This window comes from Gorilla gorilla, chromosome 1, assembly GCF_029281585.2.
Source record: "Gorilla gorilla gorilla isolate KB3781 chromosome 1, NHGRI_mGorGor1-v2.1_pri, whole genome shotgun sequence".
NCBI lineage: Eukaryota > Metazoa > Chordata > Mammalia > Primates > Hominidae > Gorilla > Gorilla gorilla.
The window spans coordinates 145,751,001-145,776,231 of NC_073224.2; the positions used below are offsets into that span (position 1 = coordinate 145,751,001).

Genomic DNA, 25,231 nt, shown 5'->3' on the forward strand with positions numbered 1-25,231 from the left:
CCAAAAAGTGACTCTGGTGGGCACCTGTCTGCAAACCACTGCCTAAGAGATGTGGGTGAAGGACTGGGCGGCAGAGAAAGGATTGCATGCTGTGCTTGGGGCCAGCTGTAGCTCAAAGTCAGGATGGCGTCAAGGCACGGAGTTGGTGGATGTGTTTCAGCAGTGAACAGAAAAGCAGGAGAATGGAGGGCTGGAACATTCCTGGAATTGGAATTTTTTAGGATAGATGCAGGAACTGAGGCTTCTAAGTGAGAAAACATGGACTGTGGGTTCAGACTATAGAAAGAAAATCCGGGAGCAGGTGGGGAAAGTGGCACTTTTTAACTTAAAAGCATTCAGCCTCCATTTGACAGAATGGATGTTATGCTTTATTAGTTGATCAGATACGGAGAGCATCTAAGGCATCTAATATGATATGCTCTCACTGGGTTGAGTGTAACTGAAAAGCAGATTGAGTGAGTTGGCAAAATCCTTGGGATTCAGGGCACACTTACATCTGGTTGGTGTGTAAATTAGTGTCACTTTTCTGAGGTTAATTTTCCAGTGTCTGCCTATTGAAATTGTGATAGTCTTTTGACCCAGAAAGTACTTGTTCATGCACAGCACTTAAAAGGAAGTTACTCAGCAAGTGTTTTTTTTGTGTTTTGTAGCTGTTCATATTGATTTAAATGAGTAAAAAATTTGAACTTTTAAATTCAATATACACCTTTAATACTGTGCAAATGTTTAACTCCTCCACATAGGTAACTGAGAATATTATTTTGGAAAAAATATGTAAGACGCATATTGTCTTGATAGAGTGTTCATCTCTAACTCATTCAGACTCTCTTATTAACCATGTGCCACAAACTTAAATAGATTTCTTTCATTTTCAGACAAAGCACAGTTGCTTCTAGACCAAGAGGCTGAATCAGCATCCCAAAAGATAGAAGATGGTAAAACCCCTAAGCCACTTTCTCTGAAATCTGATAGGTCAACAAACAATGTGGAGAGGCATACTCCAAGGACCAAGATTAGACCTGTAAGTTTGCCTGTAGATAGACTACTTCTTGCAAGTCCTCCTAATGAGAGAAATGGCAGAAATATGGGAAATGTAAATTTAGACAAGTTTTGCAAGAATCCTGCCTTTGAAGGAGTTAATAGAAAAGACGCTGCTACTACTGTTTGTTCCAAATTTAATGGCTTTGACCAGCAAACTCTACAGAAAATTCAGGACAAACAGTATGAACAAAACAGCCTAACTGCCAAGACTACAATGATCATGCCCAGTGCACTCCAGGAAAAAGGAGTGACAACAAGCCTCCAGATTAGTGGGGACCATTCTATCAATGCCACTCAACCCAGTAAGCCATATGCAGAGCCAGTCAGGTCAGTGAGAGAGGCATCTGAGAGACGGTCTTCAGATTCCTACCCTCTCGCTCCTGTCAGAGCACCCAGAACACTGCAGCCTCAACATTGGACAACATTTTATAAACCACATGCTCCCATCATCAGTATCAGGGGGAATGAGGAGAAGCCAGCTTCACCCTCAGCAGCAGTGCCTCCTGGCACAGCTCACGATCCCCAGGGTCTCATGGTGAAGTCAGTGCCAGACCCAGACAAAGCATCAGCTTGTCCTGGGCAAGCAACTGGTCAACCTAAAGAAGACTCTGAGGAGCTTGGCTTGCCTGATGTGAATCCAATGTGTCAGAGACCAAGGCTAAAACGAATGCAACAGTTTGAAGACCTCGAAGATGAAATTCCACAATTTGTGTAGGGTTGTCAAATTTCAGGGTTTTTTTGTTGTTGTTGTGTTATTTTGTGGTATTGTGCTTGTTTTGTGAAAGAATGTTTTGACAGGGCCCCTTTTGTATAGGACTGCCAAATCATGGGTTTTGCCTTTTGTTGTTGTATTTATCCTCTGTTGGTAATACTGAATGGTAGAATGTTTTGATAGGGTCACATTTGTGCCTCACTGGAATGATCTTTAAATTCTGTATTTTTGAAGTTGTGAATAAGATAGGTGGATTCGTATTTTTTAAAGTTCAGTTGACTTTCCCCACCAAATGGTCCATTTGAATGCATCCCTAATATATGATATAGTCTCAACTAATAGGTGCAATTTGGGAAAATCAGGTTTATTTTTTTGGAGTGGAACTGTTATAAGTGCTTATTTATAAAAGGAATGTTTCTGAATGCAAGTGCCTAAAAAGATCTTTGTTGGTATGCATATGTTTTTTCACACAATTTTATAGTGCATCTTTTACCATTTGTGCTTTTTTAAGATACGTATGTAAGCTCTTATTTTTCAATTGGCAATTCAGTTAATTTTTAAATGTTTACATAATGGCCAGAAGGCTTGCAAATCTGTATTTAATTGCATTTTAATTAATTGCCAGTTTTTACATGTGATAGTCAATTGTACAAAGAAAATGCACTTAAACCTGTTTCTAAATTATATATTCAGTTATATTTGGCTTTAGATGGTTTTAATACATTTGATAGCTTTTCACCCCTTGGCTTTATTTTATATAAACTTTTGTTTTTTAGCAGTTCTGAACTTTTTAGTATTTTATAAATGGTCCAAAAAATGCCTGTTTCAGAAGTTTTTGAATTCAGTGCATTTCCTCTTGATTTGTCTGGGTTAAAACCATTCCTTTTGTATGAAATGTTTTGACTTAGGAATCATTTTATTTACTTGTTCTACCTGGATTGTCAACAACTGAAAGTATATATTTCATCCAAATCAAGCTAAAATTTATTTAAGTTGATTCTGAGAGTACAGGTCAGTAAGCCTCATTATTTGGAATTTGAGAGAAGGTATAGGTGATCGGATCTGTTTCATTTATAAAAGGTCCAGTTTTTAGGACTAGTACATTCCTGTTATTTTCTGGGTTTTATCATTTTGCCTAAAATAGGATATAAAAGGGACAAAAAATAAGTAGACTGTTTTTATGTGTGAATTATATTTCTACTAAATGTTTTTGTATGACTGTGTTATACTTGATAATATATATATATATATATCAACTTGTTAAATTATTTCATGTTCCCGTGGCTTCTTTTCAGTTGTTGCCTATTACAGTATGAGAGTTTAAGGTTATTAACCATTGGCTTAGAAGTCAACACCTAGGATCATACATCCGTTGACTACAATGTGGAATGAATTTTATGGAAACCTATTTTGTAGTTCTATGTGATGTAAAGGTCTAGGGAGCAATAACCAGCCCTTTTTTTTCTGAAGGCTTGGTTTTAGTCCTCATTGTACAAAATATAAAATAATCATATTGCTATGAATACCTAAAAAGAAAATTAGAGCCCATGTGTATTGAGCCTTCTCTGTGTGCCAGGAACTTTGCCAAGGTGCTACATATTTTATTTCAAGTTCACAGCAACCTATAATGGGTGGGTAAGCATGTTATTATTTCTGTGTTATAGATAAGGAAACTAAGGCTTAGTTAAATGACTTGCTTGAGTGTTCCACAGGTGTAACAGGTGGAGTCAAATCTCAAACATAGGGCTGTCAGATTTTGATGGTTAGTGCTCTTAATGACTGTGATTACTAAATAATATCTGGTAGTTTTTAACAATAGAAAATGCAACTTTAAAAAATTTTTATTGTGGTAAAATACACATAACATTTACCATTTTTAAGTATATTGTTTGAACCATTTTTAAGCATATAGTTCAGTGGCATTAAGTATATTCACATTGTTTTGCAACCATGAGCACCTATTCATCTCCAGAACATTATCGTCATCCTATACTAAAACTTAGAAAATGTACTTTTAAACTTCTTCAGTTTTCTTTTAATATATGGAGCCCACCCAAAGGTTATATCATGTAATAAACTCATTTCTCTGTTTTCCCTCACAGCTTAAAAATGAGAATTTCACTTTTGGGTCCTTTCTGCCTTTAGGGCTCCCTAGCACTTTGTCCAGCTTAGAGCCTTAAGCCTCTAGATGCTTTCTAGTTTCCTGGGGCCCTGAGGCAAGTATCTCTTGAGAAGAGGTTGCTATTTCTAGAGTATCCACAGTGTGCACTGTGTTGTGCTATCTAATAGTGTGGTGGAAATCGTTTATCCAGAAGTTGTTTTTTGCGACATGGAAAGATACGTGACCAAAAGGAAAGGGCAACAGCGGGAGCCCTGTTAGTGCTGCCAGAACACCAGGAAGCCTTATGGGAGGCGTATTGTCCCAGATGATGCATATTGTCCAAACGACTCAGAAGAAGTCGTTTCTGAAGGGTTGATCTTAACTTCCCTAGCCATGTTTTACCTACAGAGAACTTAGTTAGAATTTATGAGTACAGTATGTTAAATTACTTTTAGTGTACCTTAGGCAGTGTATTTGTTTTGATACAGAGACAAAGACTATATGATCCCTGAGACTTGTTGCCTAGTGAACTCACAAGCAGATAGAATTGTACCTCAGTTATTTGGGTGATTTAAAGATGGTACTATGGCTACACTATTCCCAGCTATCATTGTGTTACAGTATTTATACAACTGGAAACATCTCTCTAAATGACAATCATTGTATATTGTTAAATAACTTATAGTCAGTGGAATTCTGTGGGTTTTTCTTTCCTACAGGCAGGAAATTATGGTGATGTGTTGATATGATTATATATGTAGACTATTCAGTTAACATCTAGGAGTTAGCAAATTTGCTACATTCACAATCAGTATGTAAGTCAGTTGTATTCCTGGATATCAGCAACTAACAGAAATGGAAGTTTTTAGAAAGATCTCTTCAATATCATTAAAAAATACAAAATACTCTACCTAAGAATAAGTCTAACAAAAGATGTACAAGATCTTGATGGAGAAACTGTTAGACCATGTCAGGAAGCATTTAAGGAGATCTTAAATAAATGTGGTACTCCATAATGTACACGAATTAGAAGACTCAGTCGTGTAAAGATGTTCATTTACATTTGTAGATTCAATGTAATCCCAGCCAAAATATTTTTTGCATTATTACCTCTATCTACTGTGTGTTTCCTTAAGACAAGGGCATTCCTACGTAACCATAGTACAGCCATCAAACTTAGGAGATTGACATTGACATCATGATATCTAATCCATAGACCACATTCAATCTGCTGATTTTGATTGCCTCAGCAATCAAAATTCCTGTGTTTCAGCATCCCAATCCAGGACCACATAGTGCATTTAGTTGCCCTATCTCTTGTTTCATTCAGTCCAGAACATCTTTTCAGACTTGTCTTTGACCTTGACACTTGAGGAGGATTGGCCAGTTTGTAGAAAGTTCCTCAGTTTTGGTTTATCATTAGATAAGACCCATAAGGTTTAGGATAGACATTTTTGTCCAATACTACAGAAATGGTGCTCTATACTCAAATGTGTCATGCCAGGATGCACACAATGTCAATTTGTCTTATACCTGATAGTATTAATTTTGATCACTTGGTTCAGATAGTATATACCAGGTTTCTCCATTGTAAAATTAGAATTAGGAAGTAATTTGTGAGGAGATTCTTAAAGATTGTAAATGTACTGTTTCTCATCGAATCGTCACGGGCTAGTCTATTGACAATTCTTGACTGAACCAATTACTATTTTGGTTGTCAAATGGTGAGTCCGTGGCTTCTGCCTTGGTTGGCATCCTACTACTGTAAGGAAGAGCTCTTCCTTCTCTATTCCTTCATTCACTTAAATCAGTATAGACTCATGAATGCCTACTTTATTCAGTGACAGTGTATTATTGTCACTTATTTTCATGCTGAAATTTTCCCCGATTTGGTTTTTGGGAGTCTCTTCAAGCTGGCTTCTGTGTTCCTTAGAGATGCCTCATTGCTTTTTCCCCTCTTATTTTTTTTTACGAGCTCATCTTACACTTTTTCCTACTCCCTACCCCAAGTCTAGAATTAGTCATTTTTTCCAAGGAGCCCTGGTTTCTTTAAATGGGGAATGGTATATGGAAATGAAGACCTGAGAAAGGCTCACTGTCCTATTGGTGAACAGCTCAAAGGAAAACGTGTGTCTACACACATTCAAGAATAGTCACCTACTTCTATATCTATTTATATACATACGTATTGAAAACTTTGAGTTCACATTGACACCTTCAATTCAATCCTTTGGGGTTAATCTAGTCTCCCTTTCCATCTTTGTAACTTCCTTCTCTCATAGAAACCTGACTCCCATAATCCTAAATAATTTGTTCATTCTTCCTCCCTCCCTCAACCTCTTGACATGCCAGCTGCTGTCTCATCACACCCAGTCCCAAATATGCCAAATAAATCCGCAGTCATAGCAGCACTGGTCCTGACCACACCAATCCCTAACATCCTCCCCAGCCTGGAGCCTGGACCATGCAGCTGAATCTTTGACCCCAGTGATGTCAGTCCTGAGCACACCATTGGAATCCTAGGCTCCTGTCATCTGGCTGGAAGAGAGACAAATTCACAACCTTTTGATAATGAGCAATTATTGAACACTTACTGAATTTATCAGAGAGAGTTTAAAAGTGTACGATTATACATATTTACCAGGAATGTTTAAACATAGACATTTATGAAATTTGTAGAAAATATTGAATTGTGGTTCTCACTTTTTGGTCTTGGCTGTAACAATTTTTAAATATTAATACTTCCTACAATAACTGTATCATGCTATTTTTAAGTGTCCTCACACTCAACCAATCTACTCTGCATACATAAAATAAGCATGCAGTTCAGAAAATAGATTAAACGACTAATTGGCTATGCTTCTGAGTTACAAGTTTTATTTGAGTTCATCTTCAGCTTTAAACAATTAACAAAAAGCTGTACATGACATGAAAACCTGTCTCAGATTTCTGGATGCGGTCATGCCCATTCGTTACAGGATATTGTAAGTCTTCCTTTTATAGTGTTGACAGTATTGGAAATGAGATGAATAGTGACCGTTACCAATGAGGCATTGCTCATTGATAAGTGAATACAGCACTGAAATTTAAAAATCAGGCCGGGCGTAGTGGTTCATGCCTGTAATCCCAGCACTTTGGGAGGTCAAGGCGGGTGGATCACGAGGTCAGGAGTTCAAGACCAGCCTGACCAACATGGTGAAACCCCGTCTCTACTAAAAATACAAAAATTAGCCAGGCGTAGTAGTGTGTGCCTGTAATCCCAGCTATTCAGGAGGCTGAGGCAGGAGAATTGCTTGAACTTGGGAGGCGGAGGTTGCAGTGAGCCGAGATCACACCACTGCACTCCAGCCTGGGTGACAGAGTGAGACTCTGTCTCAAAAAAAAAAAAAAAAAAAAAGATCGGGATGACTATAACACAGCCTGACTATAAGAATGGCAAGATCTTATTTACAGTTGTAGACACAGACCTGACACACAGTAGTTGCCATCTGCCAAATTCTCTGTAGATCATTTTATACCAGAAATTTGCTTTTTGAGATCTACTGCCAGCAAAATAAATCTTCTGTATCAATTATTTTAATCAAAGTTGTAAGAGTTCATCTAGTAGTTGCCAAAAAATGAGTAGAATGTGTTGTGATTCAACACAGGAGACTAGGATGGTGAACCAAGGTCTACATATTCTCCATCTCCAAGTATAGATACATAAGTCTCATGATTAAGATTCAATGAGAGTTTTAAATGATTTTTTTTGTTTTAAAACTGAGTCATAAATGCAGCAGTGTGTACATATATATGTATCATTTAAAGAATGATTATAAAACGAATTCCCATTTGCCCCAACACCCTCATCAGGATGTTAAGGAACCACCAGGATTCCCCTTCCTGATCACATGCCTGTCGCTTCTCACAGCAGGTGTAACCACTATCTTGAACTTTATGTTAATCCTTCCTTGGCTTTAAAACAAAAAAAGCTACCTATACAATTGTAACTATAGTTTATTTTCATTTTTTAAAAAACTAAAGTATTTTACTGGGTTTATACTACAATGTATTAATCCCACTGTTGATGGGCATTTAGGTTGCTTTCAGATTTTCTTCCTACTATGAACAATGTTACATTGAAAACTTAATCTATTTTTCCCTTCATTCACTTTTTTTGTTTGTTTTTTGTTCTTGACACGAAGTCTTGCTGTGTCACCCAGGCTGGAGTGCAGTTGCGCTATCTCGGCTCACTGCAACCTCTGCCTTCCCGGTTCAAGCGATTCTCTTGCCTCAGCCTCCCAAGTACCTGGGATTACAGGTGCACGCAACCACACCCACTAATTTTTGTATTTTTAGTAGAGACAAGGTTTCACCATGTTGGCCAGGTTGGTCTCGAACTACTCACTTTGAGTGGGCTGCCTGCCTCGGCCTCCCAAAGTGCTGGGATTACAGGTGTGAGTCACGACACCTGGCCCTCTATTCACTTTTTTAAACAACAACAACAACAAATATGCGTTGTGATGATCATCTCATTTAATCTTTACTTAGGCAGGTGTGATGGTTAATACTGTCAACTTTATTAGATTGAAGGTTACAAAGTATTGATCCTGGGTGTGTCTGTGAGGGTGTTGCCAAAGGAGGTTAACATTGGACTCAGTGGGCTGGGGAAAGGCAGACCCACCCTTAATCTGAGTGGACACCATCTAATCAGCTGCCAGCGAAAATAAAGCAGGCAGAAAAATGAAAAAGATAGACTGGCCTAGCCTCCCAGCCTACATCTTTGTCCCATGCTGGATGCTTCCTGCCCTTGAAAATTGGACTCCAGGTTCTTCAGTTTTGGGACTTGGACTGGCTCTTCTTCCTCCTCAGCCTGCAGACATCCTATTGTGGGACCTTGTGTTTGTGTAAGTTAATACTTAATAAACTCTCCATATATTTGTGTGTGTGTGTGTGTGTGTGTCCTATTCTGTCCCTCTAGAGAACCCTGACTAATACAGATTTTGGTATTGGGAGTGGTTCTAGAGGAACAGAATATTAAGGATGGAGTTCTTTCATTGGTTTGGGGTTTCTGGAGTTGGCTGCTTAATATGATTAGAACCCAAAATGCTAAGGACTCTACTTCTAATAGTATGGAGAACACTGATAGTCCTTGGTGTGAACTGTTTAGAGAGTTATGCAAAATAAATGCATTTGACCCTCCTGATTCATTACTCGTGAGAGTCAAGTTTAGTGACTCTATGTATAATACCTTTCACCATATGTGGAGAACCAAGGAACATAATGAAGCTGGTTGGTTGTTCCTATGTTCAGTGGACAAAGTGATGAAATAAAATTATGAACTCAGGGATTCTGTCTCCCAGCTTCAGAAACAGATAGCCTCAAATCTGCTAAGACTGCCCTGAGTGAGAATCTTATCTCCTGAACAGAAAGAGCTGAAATTGTGGAAAAACAAACACAAGCTCTTATCATGTGAGTGGCTGACTTGTAACAAAAGATGCATGCACCAGGTGTTTACTGTTAAAGTGAGGGCATTTACTGGAAAAGAATGGGACCCTGAAACTTGGAATGGGGACGTGTGGGACTGCCAGATCCCCCTGATGAAACTAGGGACACTGAGTTGTGGAATAGATTTGTAAGGGCAGCACCTGCATCTTTGAAGAGCCCTGTAATTGCTGTAATTGCTGTAATTGCTCTTCTCTGTGTGTCAGATCTAATGATGGGAACTGCAGTCACTCAACTACAAAATTTAAATACAATGGGAATAATTGGATCCCGAGGTAGCGGGGGCCAAGTGGTGACACTCAACCATCAAAGGCAAGGTGGGCGTAGTTACCATAATGGATAGCAGAGGCAAAGCGACAATCAGAATAGTCTGATGTGTCTAGAGCTCTGGCCTTGGCTAATTAATCATGGTGTTCCTAGAAATGAAATGGATAGGAGGCCTACTGCATTCCTACTTAATTTATACAAGCAGGAAATTTCTAGGTTGAATGGACAAAAGACTAATTTGAATTATAAAAACAGAGAATCATGGCCACTCAATCAATTTCCAGACTTGAGCCGGCTAACAGACCCAGAACCCCTTGAATGAAGGGGAGGCCAGAACCCCTTGAGGAAGGACACCACTTTACTGACAATTTATGCAGTGAATCTTTCTCCCATCCTTCCCCCAAAGAGATCTCTGGCCTTTTACCAGGGTAACAGTGCATTGGGGAAAAGGAAATGATCAGACATTTCGGGGACTACTGGACACTGGCTCTGAGCTGACATTGATTCCAGGGGACCCAAAACGTCATGTGGTCCTCCAGTTAAAGTAGGGGCTTATGGAGATCAGGTGGAATTTTAGCTCAGGTCCGACTTACAGTGGGTCCAGTGGGTCCCCAGACTCATCCTGTGGTCATTTCCCCAGTGCCAGAATGCACAATTGGCATAGACATTCTTAGCAGCTGGCAGAACCCCCACGTTGGCTCCCTGACTGGTAGGATGAGGGATATTATGGTGGGAAAGGCCAAATGTAAGCCATTATGGCTGCCTCTACCTAGAAAAGTAGTAAATCAGAAACAATATTGCATCCCTGGAAGGATTGCAGAGATTAGTGCTGCCATCAAGAACTTGAAAGATGTAGGGGTGGTGATTCCCACCAAATCCCTGTTCAACTTTCTCATTTGGCCTGTGCAGAAGACAGATGGATCTTGGAGAATGACAGTGGATTATTGTAAGCTTAACCAAGTGGTGACTTCAATTGCAGTTGCTATAGCAGATGTGGTTTGATTGCTTGAGGAAATTAACACATCTCCTGGTACCTGGTATACAGCCATTGACTTAGCAAATGCCTTTTTCTCCATTCCTGTCCATAAGGCCCACCAGAAGCAATTTGCCTTCAGCTGGCAAGGCTGGCAATATACCTTTACTGTCTTTCCTCAGAGGTATATCAACTCTCCGGCTATGTGTCATAATCTTATTCACAGAGACCTAGATTGCTTTTCACTTCCGCAAGATATCACACTGGCCCATTACATTGATGACATTATGCTGATTGGATCCAGTGAGCAAGAAGTAGCAAACACACTGGATTTATTAGTAGGACATTTGTGTGCCAGAGAATGGGAAATAAATCTGACTAAAATTCGGGGAACTTCTACCTCAGTAAAATTTCTAGGGGTCCAGTGGTGTGGGGCCTGTTGAGATATTCCTTCTAAGGTGAAGGATAAGTTGCTGCATTTGGCCCCTCCTACAACCAAGAAAAAGGCACAATGCCTAGTGGGCCTATTTGGATTTTAGAGGCAACACATTCCTCATTTGGGTGTATTACTCTGGCCCATTTATCGAGTGACCTGAAAGGCTGCCAGTTTTTAGTGGGTTCCAGAACAGAAGAAGGATCTGCAACAGGTCCAGGCTGCTGTGGAAGCTGCTGTCCCACTTGGGCCATATGATCCAGCAGATCCAGTGGTACTTGAGGTGTCAGTGGCAGATAGGGATGCTTCTTGGAGCCTTTGGCAAGCTGCCATAGGTGAATCACAGCAGAGGCCTCTAGGATTTTGGAGCAAGGCCCTACCATCTTCTGAAGATAACTGCTCTCCATTTGAGAGACAACTCTTGGCCTGTTACTGGGCTTTGGTGGAAACTGAATATTTGACTATGGGTCATCAAGTCACTACATTAACATTTGAATCAGTGGAAGAAGAATGATTGGAAAATTGGTGACATATTTGAGGAAGAGGAATGTGGATGGACCTCTCTGAGTGGCCAAAAACCGTGAAGATATTTGTATCCCATGTGAGTGCTCACTAACGGGTGACCTCAGCAACGGCAGATTTTAATAATCAAGTGGATAGAATGACCCGTTCTATGGATACCACTCAGTCTCTTTCCCCAGCTACCCCTCTCATCGCCCAACAGACCCATGAACAAAGTGGCCATGGTGGCAGGGATGGAGGTTACGCATGGGCTCAGCAACATGAACTTCCACTCACCAAGGCTGACCTGGCTACGCCACTACTGAGTGCCCAATTTGCCAGCAGCAGAGACCAACACTGAGCCCTCGATGATCAGCCCCATTCCTTGGGGTGATCAGCAAGCTACCTGGTGGCAGGTTGATTATATTGGACCTCTTCCATCATGGAAAGGGAAGAGGTTTGTCCTCACTGGAATAGACATCTACTCCAGATAAGGGTTTGCCTATCCTGCATGCAGTACTCTGCCAAGACAACTATCTGTGAACTCGTGGAATGCCTTACCCACCATCATGGTATTCCACACAGCATTGCCTCTGACCAAGGCACTCACTTTACAGCTAAAGAAGAGTGGCAGTGGGCTCATGCTCCTGGAATTCACTGGTCTTATCATGTTCCCCATCATCCTGAAGTAGCTGGATTGATAGAATGACGGAATGGCCTTTTGAAGTCACAATTAAAATGCCAACTAGGTGACAATACTTTGCAGGGCTGGGGCAAAGTTCTCCAGAAGGCCGTGTGTGCTCTGAATCAGCATCCAATATATGGTACTCTTTCTCCCATAGCCACGATTCACGGGTCCAGGAATCAAGGGGTGGAAGTGCAAGTGGCACCACTCACCATCACCCCTAGTGACCCACTAGCAAAATTCTTGCTTCCTCTTCCCGCGACATTACGTTCTGCTGGCCTAGAGGTCTTAGTTCCAGAGGGAGGAATGCTGCCACCAGGAGACACAACAACAATTTCATTAAACTGGAAGTTAAGATTGCCAACTGGACACTTTGGGCTCCTCCTACCTTTAAGTCAACAGGCTAAGAAAGGAGTTGCAGTGTTGGCTGGGGTGATTGACCTGGACTATCAAGATGAAATCAGTCTACTACTCCACAACAGAAGTAAGAAAGAGTATGCATGGAACACAGGAGATCCATTAGGGCGTCCATTAGTATTACCATGCTCTGTGATTAAGGTCAATAGGAAACTACAGCAGCCCAATCCAGGCAGGACTACAGATGGCTCAGACCCCTCAGGAATGACGGTTTGGGTCACTCCACCAGGAAAAAAACACAACCTGCTGATGTGCTTGCTGAAAGCAAAGAGAATACAGAATGGGTAGTAGAAAAAGAGTCATCAGCTATGACCATGTGACCAGCTGTAGAAGGGAGGCTGTAATTGTCATGAGTATTTCCTCCTTCTTTTGCTAAAAACATGTTTGTGAATGTATGCACTTCTACTAAGAAAATATCTTTATTTTGGCTGGGTGTGGTGGCTCCCACCTATAATCCCAGCACTTTGGGAGGCTGAGGCGGGCGGATCACCAGGTCAGGAGATCAAGACCATCCTGGCTAACACGGTGAAACCCCATCTCTACTGAAAATACAAAAAAATTAGCCAGGCATGGTGGCGGGCTCCTGTAGTCCCAGCTACTCAGGATTCTGAGGCAGGAGAATGGCATGAACCCGGGAGGCGGAGCTTGCAGTGAGCCAAGATCACGCCACTGCACTCCAGCCTGGGCGACAGAGCGAGACTCCGTCTCAAAAACAAACAAACAAAAACCTTTCCCTTTATCATGTGACAGAAGATTTATTGACTTCATATCAGCATTTAAGCAGTGTTAACTTTATGTAATAGTGTTTGGGTTGGGGGTTGGTGCATTTCCCGTTGTACGAAGGATAGTTGTATTATGTGAAGTGTAATTATGACCTTGTTATTATCTTTATTTGAAGATTATGTATGATCTCAGGAGACGTGTATGGGTTCAAGTTGACAAGCAGTAGACTTGTGATGGTTAATACTGAGTGTCAACTTGATTGGATTGAAGGATACAAAATATTGATCCTGGCTGTGTCTGTGAGGGTGTTGCCAAAGGAGATTAATATTTGAGTCAGTGGGCTGGGAAAGGCAGACCCACCCTTAATCTGAGTGGACACCATCTAATCAGCTGCCAGCAAATAAAAGCAGGCAGAAAAATGTGAAAAGGAGAGATTGGCCTAGCCTCCCAGCCTACATCTTTGTCCCGTGCTGGATGCTTCCTGCTCTCGAACATCAGACTCCAAGTTCTTCAGTTTTGAGACTCAGATTGGCTCTCCTTGCTCCTCAGCTTGCAGACGTCCTATTGTGGGACCCTGTGATTGTGTAAGTTAATACTTAATGAACTCCCTAATATCCTATTAGTTCTGTCCCTCTAGAGAACCCCGACTAATGCAGCAGGTATTCTTAACTGCCTTTTTCAGACAAGCAAATAGACTTCAAAGAAGTTAAATAACTTACTATAGGTCATATACCTAATAAGAAAGGGTGGTAAGACTTCAACTCAGGTGTCTTTATTATAAATTCTGTATCACTTCTAAATTCCTTCATCTTCATTTTTAGGTCAGAGCTGCTATAAATCATATACTTTCAGATTGTATTTTTTCACTCTAGTTGCAAGGAAATTGAAGTTAAGGGTTATCACATCCCAACTCCAATGTAATTTTTAGTGTGTATGTATAAAAGTTTATTCATTTAATTAAAACCTTTGTGTCTAAAATTGCTGAAGTTCTGGGTTGCAGTGAGTTTTGTAGGTTAAATTTTGTTAATGAGAGAACAACACAGCAGATGACAGAATTAACAAGTCCACCCCTCCACCCTCTGTCCCAGAAGAACAGTTTAGAAAACAGTGCTGTGATGGAGAGCTGTTGAAGACATAAGCATATGGAATAGCGCTTGAAGGAGATCACTTAGCTTCTGCTCATAATCAGGAAAAGGGTCAGCAATCCACGTGAGAAATAGGTCCTTCATTAAGCCACCCTCTGTGGGGATGATGACCTAAATTCCAGTTTATTTTTAGAAATGCAATTGACAGGGATTAGTGACTCACTGTGAATGTGGAGTTGGGAAGCGTAGAGAAAGGGATGCTTACCATGGAAACCTGAGGACAAATAGTGTAAGTGAAAACAAGGATTCCCAGCTTCCTTGCTCCTTTGGACAGAAGGAGGTAAAGGTTGGCAGGTTTCACCTTAGTATTCTAGAAGGAAGCCATTTATGATTAGGACTGTTTTTAGATACATTATCTTCTGATTTGGTGAATTCCTTCGAAACTGGGAAGCGTTAAGTCAAAAACTAAGTAACCATCTACCAGGATTATTATTAGGTAGGAAATTGAGATAGATGGTCTGTACAATCTTTCAAGTTCTGAGCCTGAGTCTATGCCTTTGAATTTAAAATGAAAGAGATGTTTCTAGGTGCTGAAAATCTAAAATCACTGCATTAAGCAATTGCAGTATTTTTATTATGTCACTGTTATGAATGTCAGCAAGGAGGCATTTAAACCCCATTACCTAGGAGACCTCTCTAGAGTGCTGGGGGGAAAAAGAATTCTATCTAGAGTAAAAATATCCTTCAGAAATTTAGGTGAAATACAGATGTTTTCAGACAGAAAGGAGAATTAGTTACCAACAGCCTTACATTAATTGAAATTCTGATGGGAGGTCATTAGATAGAAGGAAAATAATCCCAGATGGAAATACAGAAATGAAGAAAAGGATGAATGCAAAATTAGCAGGGCGTGATGGTGCATGCCTGTAATCCCAGCTACTTGGGAGGCTGAGGCAGGAGAATCGCTTGAACCCAGGAGGTGGAGGTTGCAGTGAGCCAAGATCATGCCATTGCATTTCAGCCTGGGCAACAACAGCAAAACTCAAAAAAAAAAAAAAAAAAAAAAAAACAGAAAGAAAGAAAAGGATGACGACCTCTAGAAAAGGTAAATATAATGAACATCAACTGTTACAAAACAATACTAATATTGAGAAGTATAAAATTTATGCAGAATTAAAATGCATGACAGCCGTAATGGAAAAGGCAAAAAGCTGGAGTTAAAGTATTATAAAGTTCTAGCACTATCAAGAAAGTGGTAAAAGCAATAATTTGTATTAAATTTATCAAGATGTGTTTTGTAACATCAAAAAAAGTTAAAAGAGGGGAAAATAGAATACTGGGGTAATTCAAAGAAAGGCAAGATTGAAGAAAAAAGGGTAAACGAAACAGTGGGTTAAATAGAAAGTAAATAGTAGGATGGTAGATATAAACCTGCTTAAATTAGTAATCACATTAAATGAAAATTGACCAAACATTCTGAGTATTAACCTACTGTTGTTGGACTAGGAAAAAAACAAAATCTACCTACATCCTGTCTAGAGGAGACACGCCTTAAATAAAGGTGCACAGGAAGTGCAAGGATTGAAAAGGATACACCTTGGAACCAATGAGAAAACTGGTATAGCCATACTAATGTCAGATAACACAGATTTTAAGTCAAGGAGGATTACTGGAGATAAAGACAGATATTCCATAATGATAAAGAAATCAATCCACGAAGATTTCAAAATTCAAAATAAGATCATTTCAAAATATATAAGGCAAAAATAGACAGCTAAAAGGAAAAATGGAGAAATCCACAATCATAAGGGTTGCTTTAACACACCTCTGAACAGACAAAAATAAAATCAAGACCACAGTTAACAAACTTAACCTAATTGACATACAGAGAACACTGTCAACCATGACAAAACTCATATCTCATTTAAGCTCATATTTAAATTTTACCAAAATTGACAATAAGCAGGCCATACAGAAAGCCTCAAAACATTTCAGAGGGTTGAAATTATTCAAAATATGCTCTCTGACCTTAGGGAAATTATGCTGGAAATCAGTAACAAAAGATAACTAAAAAAATCCTCAACTGCCTGGAGATTAAACAGAACACACTTCTAAATGATCTGTGGATCAAAGAAGAAATAACAGACACTAGAAAATATTTCAAACTGAACAGTAGTGAAGACGTGCCATATCAAAAATTGGCTGCAGCTAAAGCAATGCCTGGAGAGAGATTCTTAGCCTTCACTACATGTCTTGGGAGGTTGAAAGGTTAAAATCAATTAAACTTTATCTTAAGAAGCAAGAAGAGGCTGGGCGTGGTGGCTCACGCCTGTAATACCAGCTCTTTGGGAGGCCGAGGTGGGTGGATCACCTGAGGTCAGGAGTTCGAGACCAACCTGGCCAACATGGTGAAACCCGGAAACCAGTAAAACAAAACAAAATTAAAGAAAAATAATAAAGCTAAGGACTGACTCTTTGAAAAGGTTAAGAAAATTGATAAACCCCCAGTAAAACTAATCAATCAAAGAAGAGGAAAAATAACATCAGGAATGAAAAAAATATTACTAGAGACTCTACAAACATTGAAAAATATGATGATATAATGAACAACTTAACACCACTTTGAAAATTTGAATAAGAACAAAATTAAGGACAAAATAAACTGACAAAAAACCTGGAGAGTCCCCATCTACTAGTGGAAATTGAATCAGTTATTTAAGACATTTCCACAAGGAAAATGTAAAGCCTCACCAGTGAATCCTTTCAAACATTTAAGGAACACATTACCCCAATCTTAAGCAAATTCTTCCAGTAAATAAAAAAAGAGAATACTTCCAGACTCTATAAGTTCATCCTCACCTTGATGCCAAAACCTGACAAAGACATCACAATATACAGAAAAGCAACTCTAGGTATATTAAAAGAACTGTATATTACTACCAAGTGGGTGACTTTTTTGTGTGTGCAAAAGTGGTTTAACATTTGAAAAATCAGTCAACATAATTTACCACATTAATTTTCTTAAAAGGAGAAAAGTATAGCTATCTCAATAAATAAATGCAAATTTAAAAAATTTTATAAAATTCAACAGCTATGTATGATTTTTAAAAATACTCTTAGCAAACTGTAGATATGACTTCCCTAAACTGATAGAGAAACACTCTTCAGGAGACTATTTAGTGGTAAAATATTTAAAGGTTTGGCCCTGAGATTGGGAATCACACAAGAATACCTACAATTACAACTTCTATTCAACATTGTACTAGAGATTCTAGCCATAAAATAAGGTAAGAAAAAGAAATGAAAGGCATAAAGATTGGAAAAGAAGAAGTGAAATAGTCATTGTTTGCAAATAATATAATTATTACATGGAAAATTTAAAAGCATTTATAACCTATTAGAATTTGAATTGGAGGTGAATTTAGAAAAAAAACTGCTTAAAATTCAGTATTGACAAGTCACTTATATATTAACACCAAACAGGAAATGGAATTTATGAAATGGTATTATTTAAAATAACATCAAAACATCCAATACTTAGGAAATCTAAGGAGAGATACGTAGAGATGTACATCTGAAATACACAAAATATTTTTGGCAAAAATTAAATAACCAAATAGAATAAGATATCATTTGTGTAGATTGAAAGGTTCAGTGTTATAAAGATGGCAGTTCTCTCCCAAGTTGATGTATACATTTAACCCAGTCTTATTCATTCTTGTTAAGTATTTTACAAATGTGCTTTGAGGCACTTTGATATAGTCTGTCTCATGATCCTCAGAAAGGCAGGGTAGGTGTTTTGAACTCTCTTTTAATGGCTTCAAAGACTTGCCATATAGCTAGTAGGAGAAGGTAGCACCTGAACTATATCTCTTTGTTGTAAGTTACTTTTTACTTTGACATTCTTTCTTCTTCACTTATTATTATTATTATTATTTTGAGACAAAGCCTCACTCTGTCACCCAGGCTGGAGTACAGTGGTGTGATCTCAGCTCACTGCAACCTCCGCCTCCAGGTTCAAGCGATTCTCATGCCTCAGCCTCCCGAGTAGGGTTACAGGCATGCGCCACCATGTTCAGCTAATTTTTGTATTTTTAGTAGAGACAGGGTTTCACCATGTTGGCCAGGCTGGTCTGAAACTCCTGACCTCAGGTGATCCACCCGCCTCGGCCTCCCAAAGTGCTGGGATTACAGGCGTGAGCCACTGCGCCCAGCCTCTTTTTCACTTTATACCACAGACTATTCCAGTCCTATTCTACCTGGCTACATCCCTTCCTCATAGGATCCTTCCTCAAAGGGTCCCAAAGATCTCTTGGGGAATACACTGTCAGATTTCACTCACCTCAAAATTCAAGTCTTTAAAAAAAATACTATGCATGCTACATATTATGGAAATTTATTCATTTAAATAAATGCCTTGAATTTAAAGTTAGAAAAATTTTCCACCCAGCACTGTGATTGTCAGACTTTGTTGCCTCCTTCAAAATTAGCACCATTCAAGGGACACCCTGGAGATGTGAGACTAAATATTTAACTGAATATTTGTAATTAGCTTTGTAACAACAAAATTGTTCTAGCTAGCTCCAGAAATTAATGCCTAATCTAGAGAAAGCCCTACATTATTTTGGGATCCTGTAAGACTTCATGTGATAAAGACAAAACTTTTCTAGCATGACGGAGTTGAGTGGGTTGTGTAAGTTACACATTCTTTTGGTTATCCTTTGAATAGGTCTTTTCTTTCCTCACCACTTGCCTCTCTTTTAAGTTACATTTGATGCTGAAGAGGGTTGTTTTTTTTTTTTAAAGCTCATAAACTTATTTGGGCTAAGCTTTTATCAGATAAGGCTCCTCATAAAATAATGTGTCCAGCACAGTTCAGAGCTTCCCCAATGTTACCAGGCTCCCTTGGAATTACATTGAAGTTGTCATTGGTCAGATTACATTTGAAGTATAACATGTAATAATTAAATGTGTAATTTAAGAAGAATGTAGACATATACCAGTTGGCAGTGATGATGGAGCACTGAGAACTTGTTCAAGAAATGTTGAGGAACTATAATTAACAAAATTTTGGTGACTTATTGTGAATATAGAATTGGGAAAGGTGAGGCTGGAGTTGGACAAGGTAGGGAAGGGCCAGAATCTGTAAACCAAATCACATGATGAATAGGTGAAGACTGGAGGTGCCTCTCCTGGAAAAGAGGAAAATTGGGGACATGACAGCTGTCCTCAAATACTGCAAGCAAATAGGGATTAAAATTAGACTATTTATTTGCTCCTTTGGGAAAAAATACGATCAAAAGCTAAGATTAATTGAGATGCACATTTCTGCTTTATAAAAAGAACTCATTTTACAATTAGAACAGTTCAAAATGGAACACATGACCTTGTGATCTATCAGTCATTAGGGACACACTCAAAGCAAAAACTACGTGACCACTGTCTTAGTCTGCTCTTGCTGCTATAACAAAATACCACAGCCTGGGTAACTTACAGACAACAGAAATTTGTGTATCACAGTTCTGGAGGCTGAGAAGTCCAAGATCAAGGCACCAGCAGATTGGGTGTTTGGCAAGGGCTTGTTGTCTGCTTCCAAGACGGCACCTTGCTGTTGTGTCCTCACATGGCAGAAGGGTGAATGCTAAGTCCTCACATGGTCAAAGGCAGAAGGACAAAAGGCGCTGATCGCTGTGTGAAGCCTCTTCTATAAGGGCATTAGTCTCATTGGTGGGAATGATGATGCCCTCATGGCCTAATCAACTTCTAAAGGCCCCACCTCTTAATACTATCACATTGGGGATTAACTTTCAATGTATGCATTTTGGAGAGACACATTCAGACCATAGAAACCACCTTTAAGCATATTGTGAAGAAAAATCTTTTTGGGGAAAGGAAGTAAATAAACCTAATTCCCAGCTGGGCTGCATTCAAACATGCTTTGACACACAAGTGTCCTTTGCTGAAATAGCTTACATCCTGTGACCTCAACTCCCTGCCAGGATCATTGGGCTGTTGTTCTTGGCTTCCAGTCTCCTGTCTTACTAGAAACATAAATGTGATATTACTATTGGGTTGTTATATTCAAAGATTTTGGTGTCTTACATAAAGTTAGGGGTTGCACTGTATACATTTATTTATAACTTAATTCAACAAACATTTAATGACAACTTACTATGTGCCATCACTATACCAGATAATGGACACAAAATAGCAATTAAAAAACACTCCCTGTCCTTGTAGAGCATAGAACATAATACTATCAGAAGCTGGCAGTTAGTGAGTGAGTCCTCTCAGAGAGTTAATTATCAGATTTATTTGGAAAAGTCAGATTTGGTTACATACCATTTTTTTCCGAGAATGAATAGCAGAATTTCCCTGTATAAAAAGTCCAAGAATAGAAGCCAATTTTAAATTAAAGCTAAAATAGTATGACTTTTATTATTCTGAAAATGTTGTCATTCCCCATTTCCAAAATAATACAATGAATAATCAGAAGAGCTGTATCCATGATTTTCTTTTAGGAGACTTTAATACAAAATTACTGTGTACTTCATCTAAAATATGTCTTCTGCTGCTGATCTAGATCTGAGCTGTCCAATACAGCTTCCAGAAGCCACAGGTGACTATTTATGTTAAATGAGTTAACATTATATACAATTTAAAGTTTAGTTCCTCAGTTGCACTAGTGATATTCCAAGTGCTCCACAGCCACATGTGGCTGGTGGCTTCCATATTTGACAGTGCAGCCATAGAACATTTCCATCATGGCAGGAAGTTCTGTTGGGCAGCGCTGATTGAAAGAAGGGCCATCACATCCAGAAGCTGGTCCTATAGCTGGGGAGCAACAACAAAAAGTATTTGATAAAGTTTAATGCCCATTCGTCATTTAAAAAGAAAAAAATCTTAGCAGTTTGTGAACAGAAGGGGATGTCCTTAAACCAGAAGATGACTTTCTCACTGAACCACTTGAGTCAGAGCATCTCATGATATCTTAGGAAGATAGTGTAATTTAGAAAATGGCCACTTTGCTGTGTATATACCAAAGGCATCATAATGACTTAAAAATATCCCAACAGTTGTGTACAAATATGGGTTGACAATGTATGAATCAAATGTTACAAATATAAGAATAAGCAGCCAGGCACGGTGGCTCACACCTGTAATCCCAGTACTTTGGGAGGCCGAGGCGGGTGGATCACGTGAGGTCAGGATTTCGAGACCAGCCTGGCCAACATGGTGAAACCCCATTTCTACTAAAACACAAAAAATTAGCTGGGCATGGTGATGCATGCCTATTGTCCCAGCTACTCGGGAGACTGAGGCAGGAGAATCGCTTGAACCTGGGAGGCAGAGGTTGCAGTGAGCTGACATCACGCCACTGCACTCCAGCCTGGCGACAGAGCAAGACTCTGTCTCAAAAAAAAAAAAAAAGAAGAACCAGCAAAACTAATTTTTCTGATGTATATTAGCACAGTCCTAAAAGAAGAGACCATAAATTCTGCCATGAAGCAAAGCCAAGCAAAGGATGTGTTGTATAAAGTTAAAATTCTTTTGAACTTCTGGCTCAACAGTTAAGTATATTGGTCTAAGTGCTCGAAAGGGGCTGAACTAGAGTTCTGAAATTCGGGAGCCTTGACAGTAGCCTGCCTTCAGCTCATGATGTGCACATATGTGTATGTGTGTTTTTTACTTTATTAACTGTAGCCATTTTATTCACTGTTTTTTTCTGTATGGTAATTTTTCTAGTTGTAGGAATTCTTAGGTGCTGGTGAAAAAGGCTATACTGCCACTGCAGTTCTACATACCAGTAGAGCTAAATTCCAATGTACATTTCAAAACAGAGCCCTGTATGTTATCTTTGATCTACAATCTAGTACCAATAATCACAAGGCCTAAAAATAATGGCAACTAAAAATCAGTCACTTCCTACTTGCTCTATGCTGGACACTGTGCAAGCTGCTTCATTCTGTTTTTCTTATTTACTTTGTATAATAACTCTGGTATCTAAAATAGTATTAGCCCCATTCAACACATAGTCCAACAAGCTGAGCTTAGTTGCCCAAATAATATGCCCAAATCATGCCCAATTGTTCAATCAGGATTGAACCCAGTCTGATTTCTATATCTGTACTTATTTCGCTGTCCCATGATCTAGGGCTCCTGATTAGGAATCATAATAATAAATGCCATTTTCTAGTGTTTATTATCTAAGCATTTTTCTCAGTAGGTCATTTAGATCACACAGATACACATAGGAGTCTCTTTTCACAGATGAAGACATATGGGGCAGTGGGATTGCCTAGCCCAGTGCAGAAGTGGCAGGCAGGGCTGAGCCAGGACCTGGGCAACTAGGCTTCAGAGTCTGTGCTCTTCTCCATTATGCTCTAAGTTTTTCCCTCAGAAATTTAAGATATACGTTGGTGTTTAGAGTCCAACTGCAAGGAACTGGGTCACTTAGAATGGTCTACAAATGTATGGAGGACCTGGGAAAGCAAATCAAAATAACCTTGGAACCCAGGGAAGAGAGGCCAGCAGTCCCAGGTGTGGAAGAAGGTTAGGCAAGACAACGACCGAAAAATGACTCTGGTGGGCCCTGGTGCTCAGGGCTGGCTGCAGCTCAAAGTCAGGACAGTGGCAAGGCATGGAATTGTTGGATGTTTTTCAGCAGTGAACAGGAAGGCAGGAGAGTGGAGGACTGGAACATTCCTGGAATGAAATTTTTTAGGATAGACACAGCAAAAAATCATAGAGTTTGAGGAACCAAGGGTTCTGAGTGAGAAAACATGGACCATGGGTTCAGACTAGAGAAGAAAGAAAATCTGGGAGCAGGCCCAGTGCGGTTGGCTCACACCTGTAATCCCAACACTTTTGGAGGCCGAGGTGGGAGGATCATCTGAGGTCGGAAGTTCGAGACCAGCCTGACCAACATGGAGAAACCCTGTCTCTACTAAAAATACAAAATTAGCCAGGCGTGGTGGCACACGCCTGTAATCCCAACTACTCGGGAGGCTGAGGCAGGAGAATCGCTTGAACCCGAGAGGCGGAGTTTGTGGTGAGCTGAGATTGCACCATTGCACTTCAGCCTAGGCAACAAGAGTAAAACTCTGTCTCAAAAAAAAAGAAAATCTGGGAGCAGATGGGGAAAAAATGGCATTTTAAAACTTAAAAGCATTCAGCCTTCGTTTGACAGAATGGACGTTATGCTTTATTAGTTGATCAGATACGGAGAGCATCTAAGACATCTAATACATGCTCTCACTGGGTTGAGTGTAACTCAAAAGCAAATTGAGTTGGCAAAATCCTTGGGATTCAGGGCACACTTACATTTGGTTGGTGTGTAAATTAGTGTCACTTTTCTCAGGTTAATTTTCCAGTGTCTGCCTACTGAAATCTTGACAGTCCTTTGACTCAGCTACTTCACTTCTTTGAATTTATCTTATGGAAATGCTAAAGTTTTCATAAACAGATTTTGCAAGTTTTAAAACACTAACTGTGTTTGAAGTTATTATGCTAATTTAAATACACACAACCATATATATATATATACATATACACGCAAAGTGTACTCTTTTATACACACACACACACACACACATATATGTATATACACAAAGTGTACTCTTTTTTCCTCATGTCACATGGGCAATGTGCTGATGTTGTAACAAGGTTTGAGGGAGGCACATTTTACACATGAGTGTGAAACCCCAATCATCACACTTATGAACTACAAAAGGTCCTCAAAGTGTACTTTTAATGTAACTTCAGAGATCTGTACCTCTGTCAAAAAGTCAACAGGTTTTTTCTGCTAAGCAGAAAGAAGTATTCACTAATGCCCATGTATCTTTTAGACTGAGAATAATTTGTTTAAAAAATTATATAACCTGGCCAGGCGTGGTGGCTCACACCTGTAATCCCAGCACTTTGGGGGGCCAAGGCAGGCAGATCATGAGGTCAGGAGATCGAGACCATCCTGGCTAACACAGTGAAACCCCGTCTTTACTAAAAATACAAAAAAAAAAAAAAAAAATTAGGAGGGCGTGATGGTGGGCGCCTGTAGTCCCAACTACTCAGGAGGCTGAGGCAGGAGAATGGTGTGAACCTGGGAGGTGGAGCTTGCAGTGAGCCAAGATCACGACACTGCACTCCAGCCTGGGCGACAGAGCGAGACTCCATCTCAAAAAAAAAAAGAAAAAAAATTATATAACGTATCATTTGAAAGTGATTTCATCTGTCCAATCAGTCAGGCTTTCTTTTTAAGTGTCACACAAATTTGGTTTTGGTACATAAAGTGACAACCCTTTCTTTATTTCTTTTGTTTTTTTGTTTTTTTTGTTTTTTTTTTTCAGATGATGTTATATTCCTATTTGAAGACCAAGAGCTCAAAACATCATTCATCCCCCAAATGAAAAAATGTCTGGGAAAAATTCCTAATCTACTTCTCTGAAACCCAATTGGGAAGCTGGCCCAATTCGAGCTCTATACTCGAAAGGCAAACATAAAGACTAAACCTGTAAGTGTGCCTGTATGTAGATGACTTCTTACAAGACCTCCTAATGAGAGTAATGGCAGAAATAGGGGAAATGAAAATTAAGACAAGTTTTGCAAGTGTTATTCCAAAGAATCCAGAATATTTCCATTTTGCCCATGGTGAAACTATCCAAGGAAGGTTAAGTAATTTGGATTGGTCAGGATGTGAACCTAGGCCAGTCTGACTTTTAAGCCTGTGATTTTTCTGTTATCCCATGACATGGTGTACACTACAAGAAATGCTAATCTTAATAACATAGCTACCTGTATTTAGAGCTCATT

General features: G+C 39.4%; 1 protein-coding gene and 1 non-coding gene across 5 annotated transcripts in view; one reads left to right on the plus strand and one right to left on the minus strand.

The window, feature by feature from the left end:
• The window catches only part of ARHGAP29 (Rho GTPase activating protein 29), a 179,272-nt gene extending 154,336 nt beyond the window's left edge, over window positions 1-24,936 (plus strand). For 3 of the 4 annotated variants that reach the window (XM_055352587.2, XM_031001250.3, XM_004026160.5), the window contains one exon: window positions 876-3,021. In XM_055352587.2, the coding sequence (XP_055208562.2) occupies window positions 876-1,756 (881 nt within the window). In that variant the 3' untranslated portion in view covers window positions 1,757-3,021. Of the gene's footprint in view, window positions 1-875; window positions 3,022-24,768 lie in introns of those variants that run through there. The other variant, XM_063696870.1, reaches the window with a different exon arrangement.
• LOC115932407 (small nucleolar RNA U13) lies at window positions 24,055-24,158 on the minus strand. Its single transcript, XR_004068691.1, has one exon. It is a non-coding gene; the product is annotated as a small nucleolar RNA U13 (small nucleolar RNA).
• Window positions 24,937-25,231: the final 295 nt, after the last annotated feature.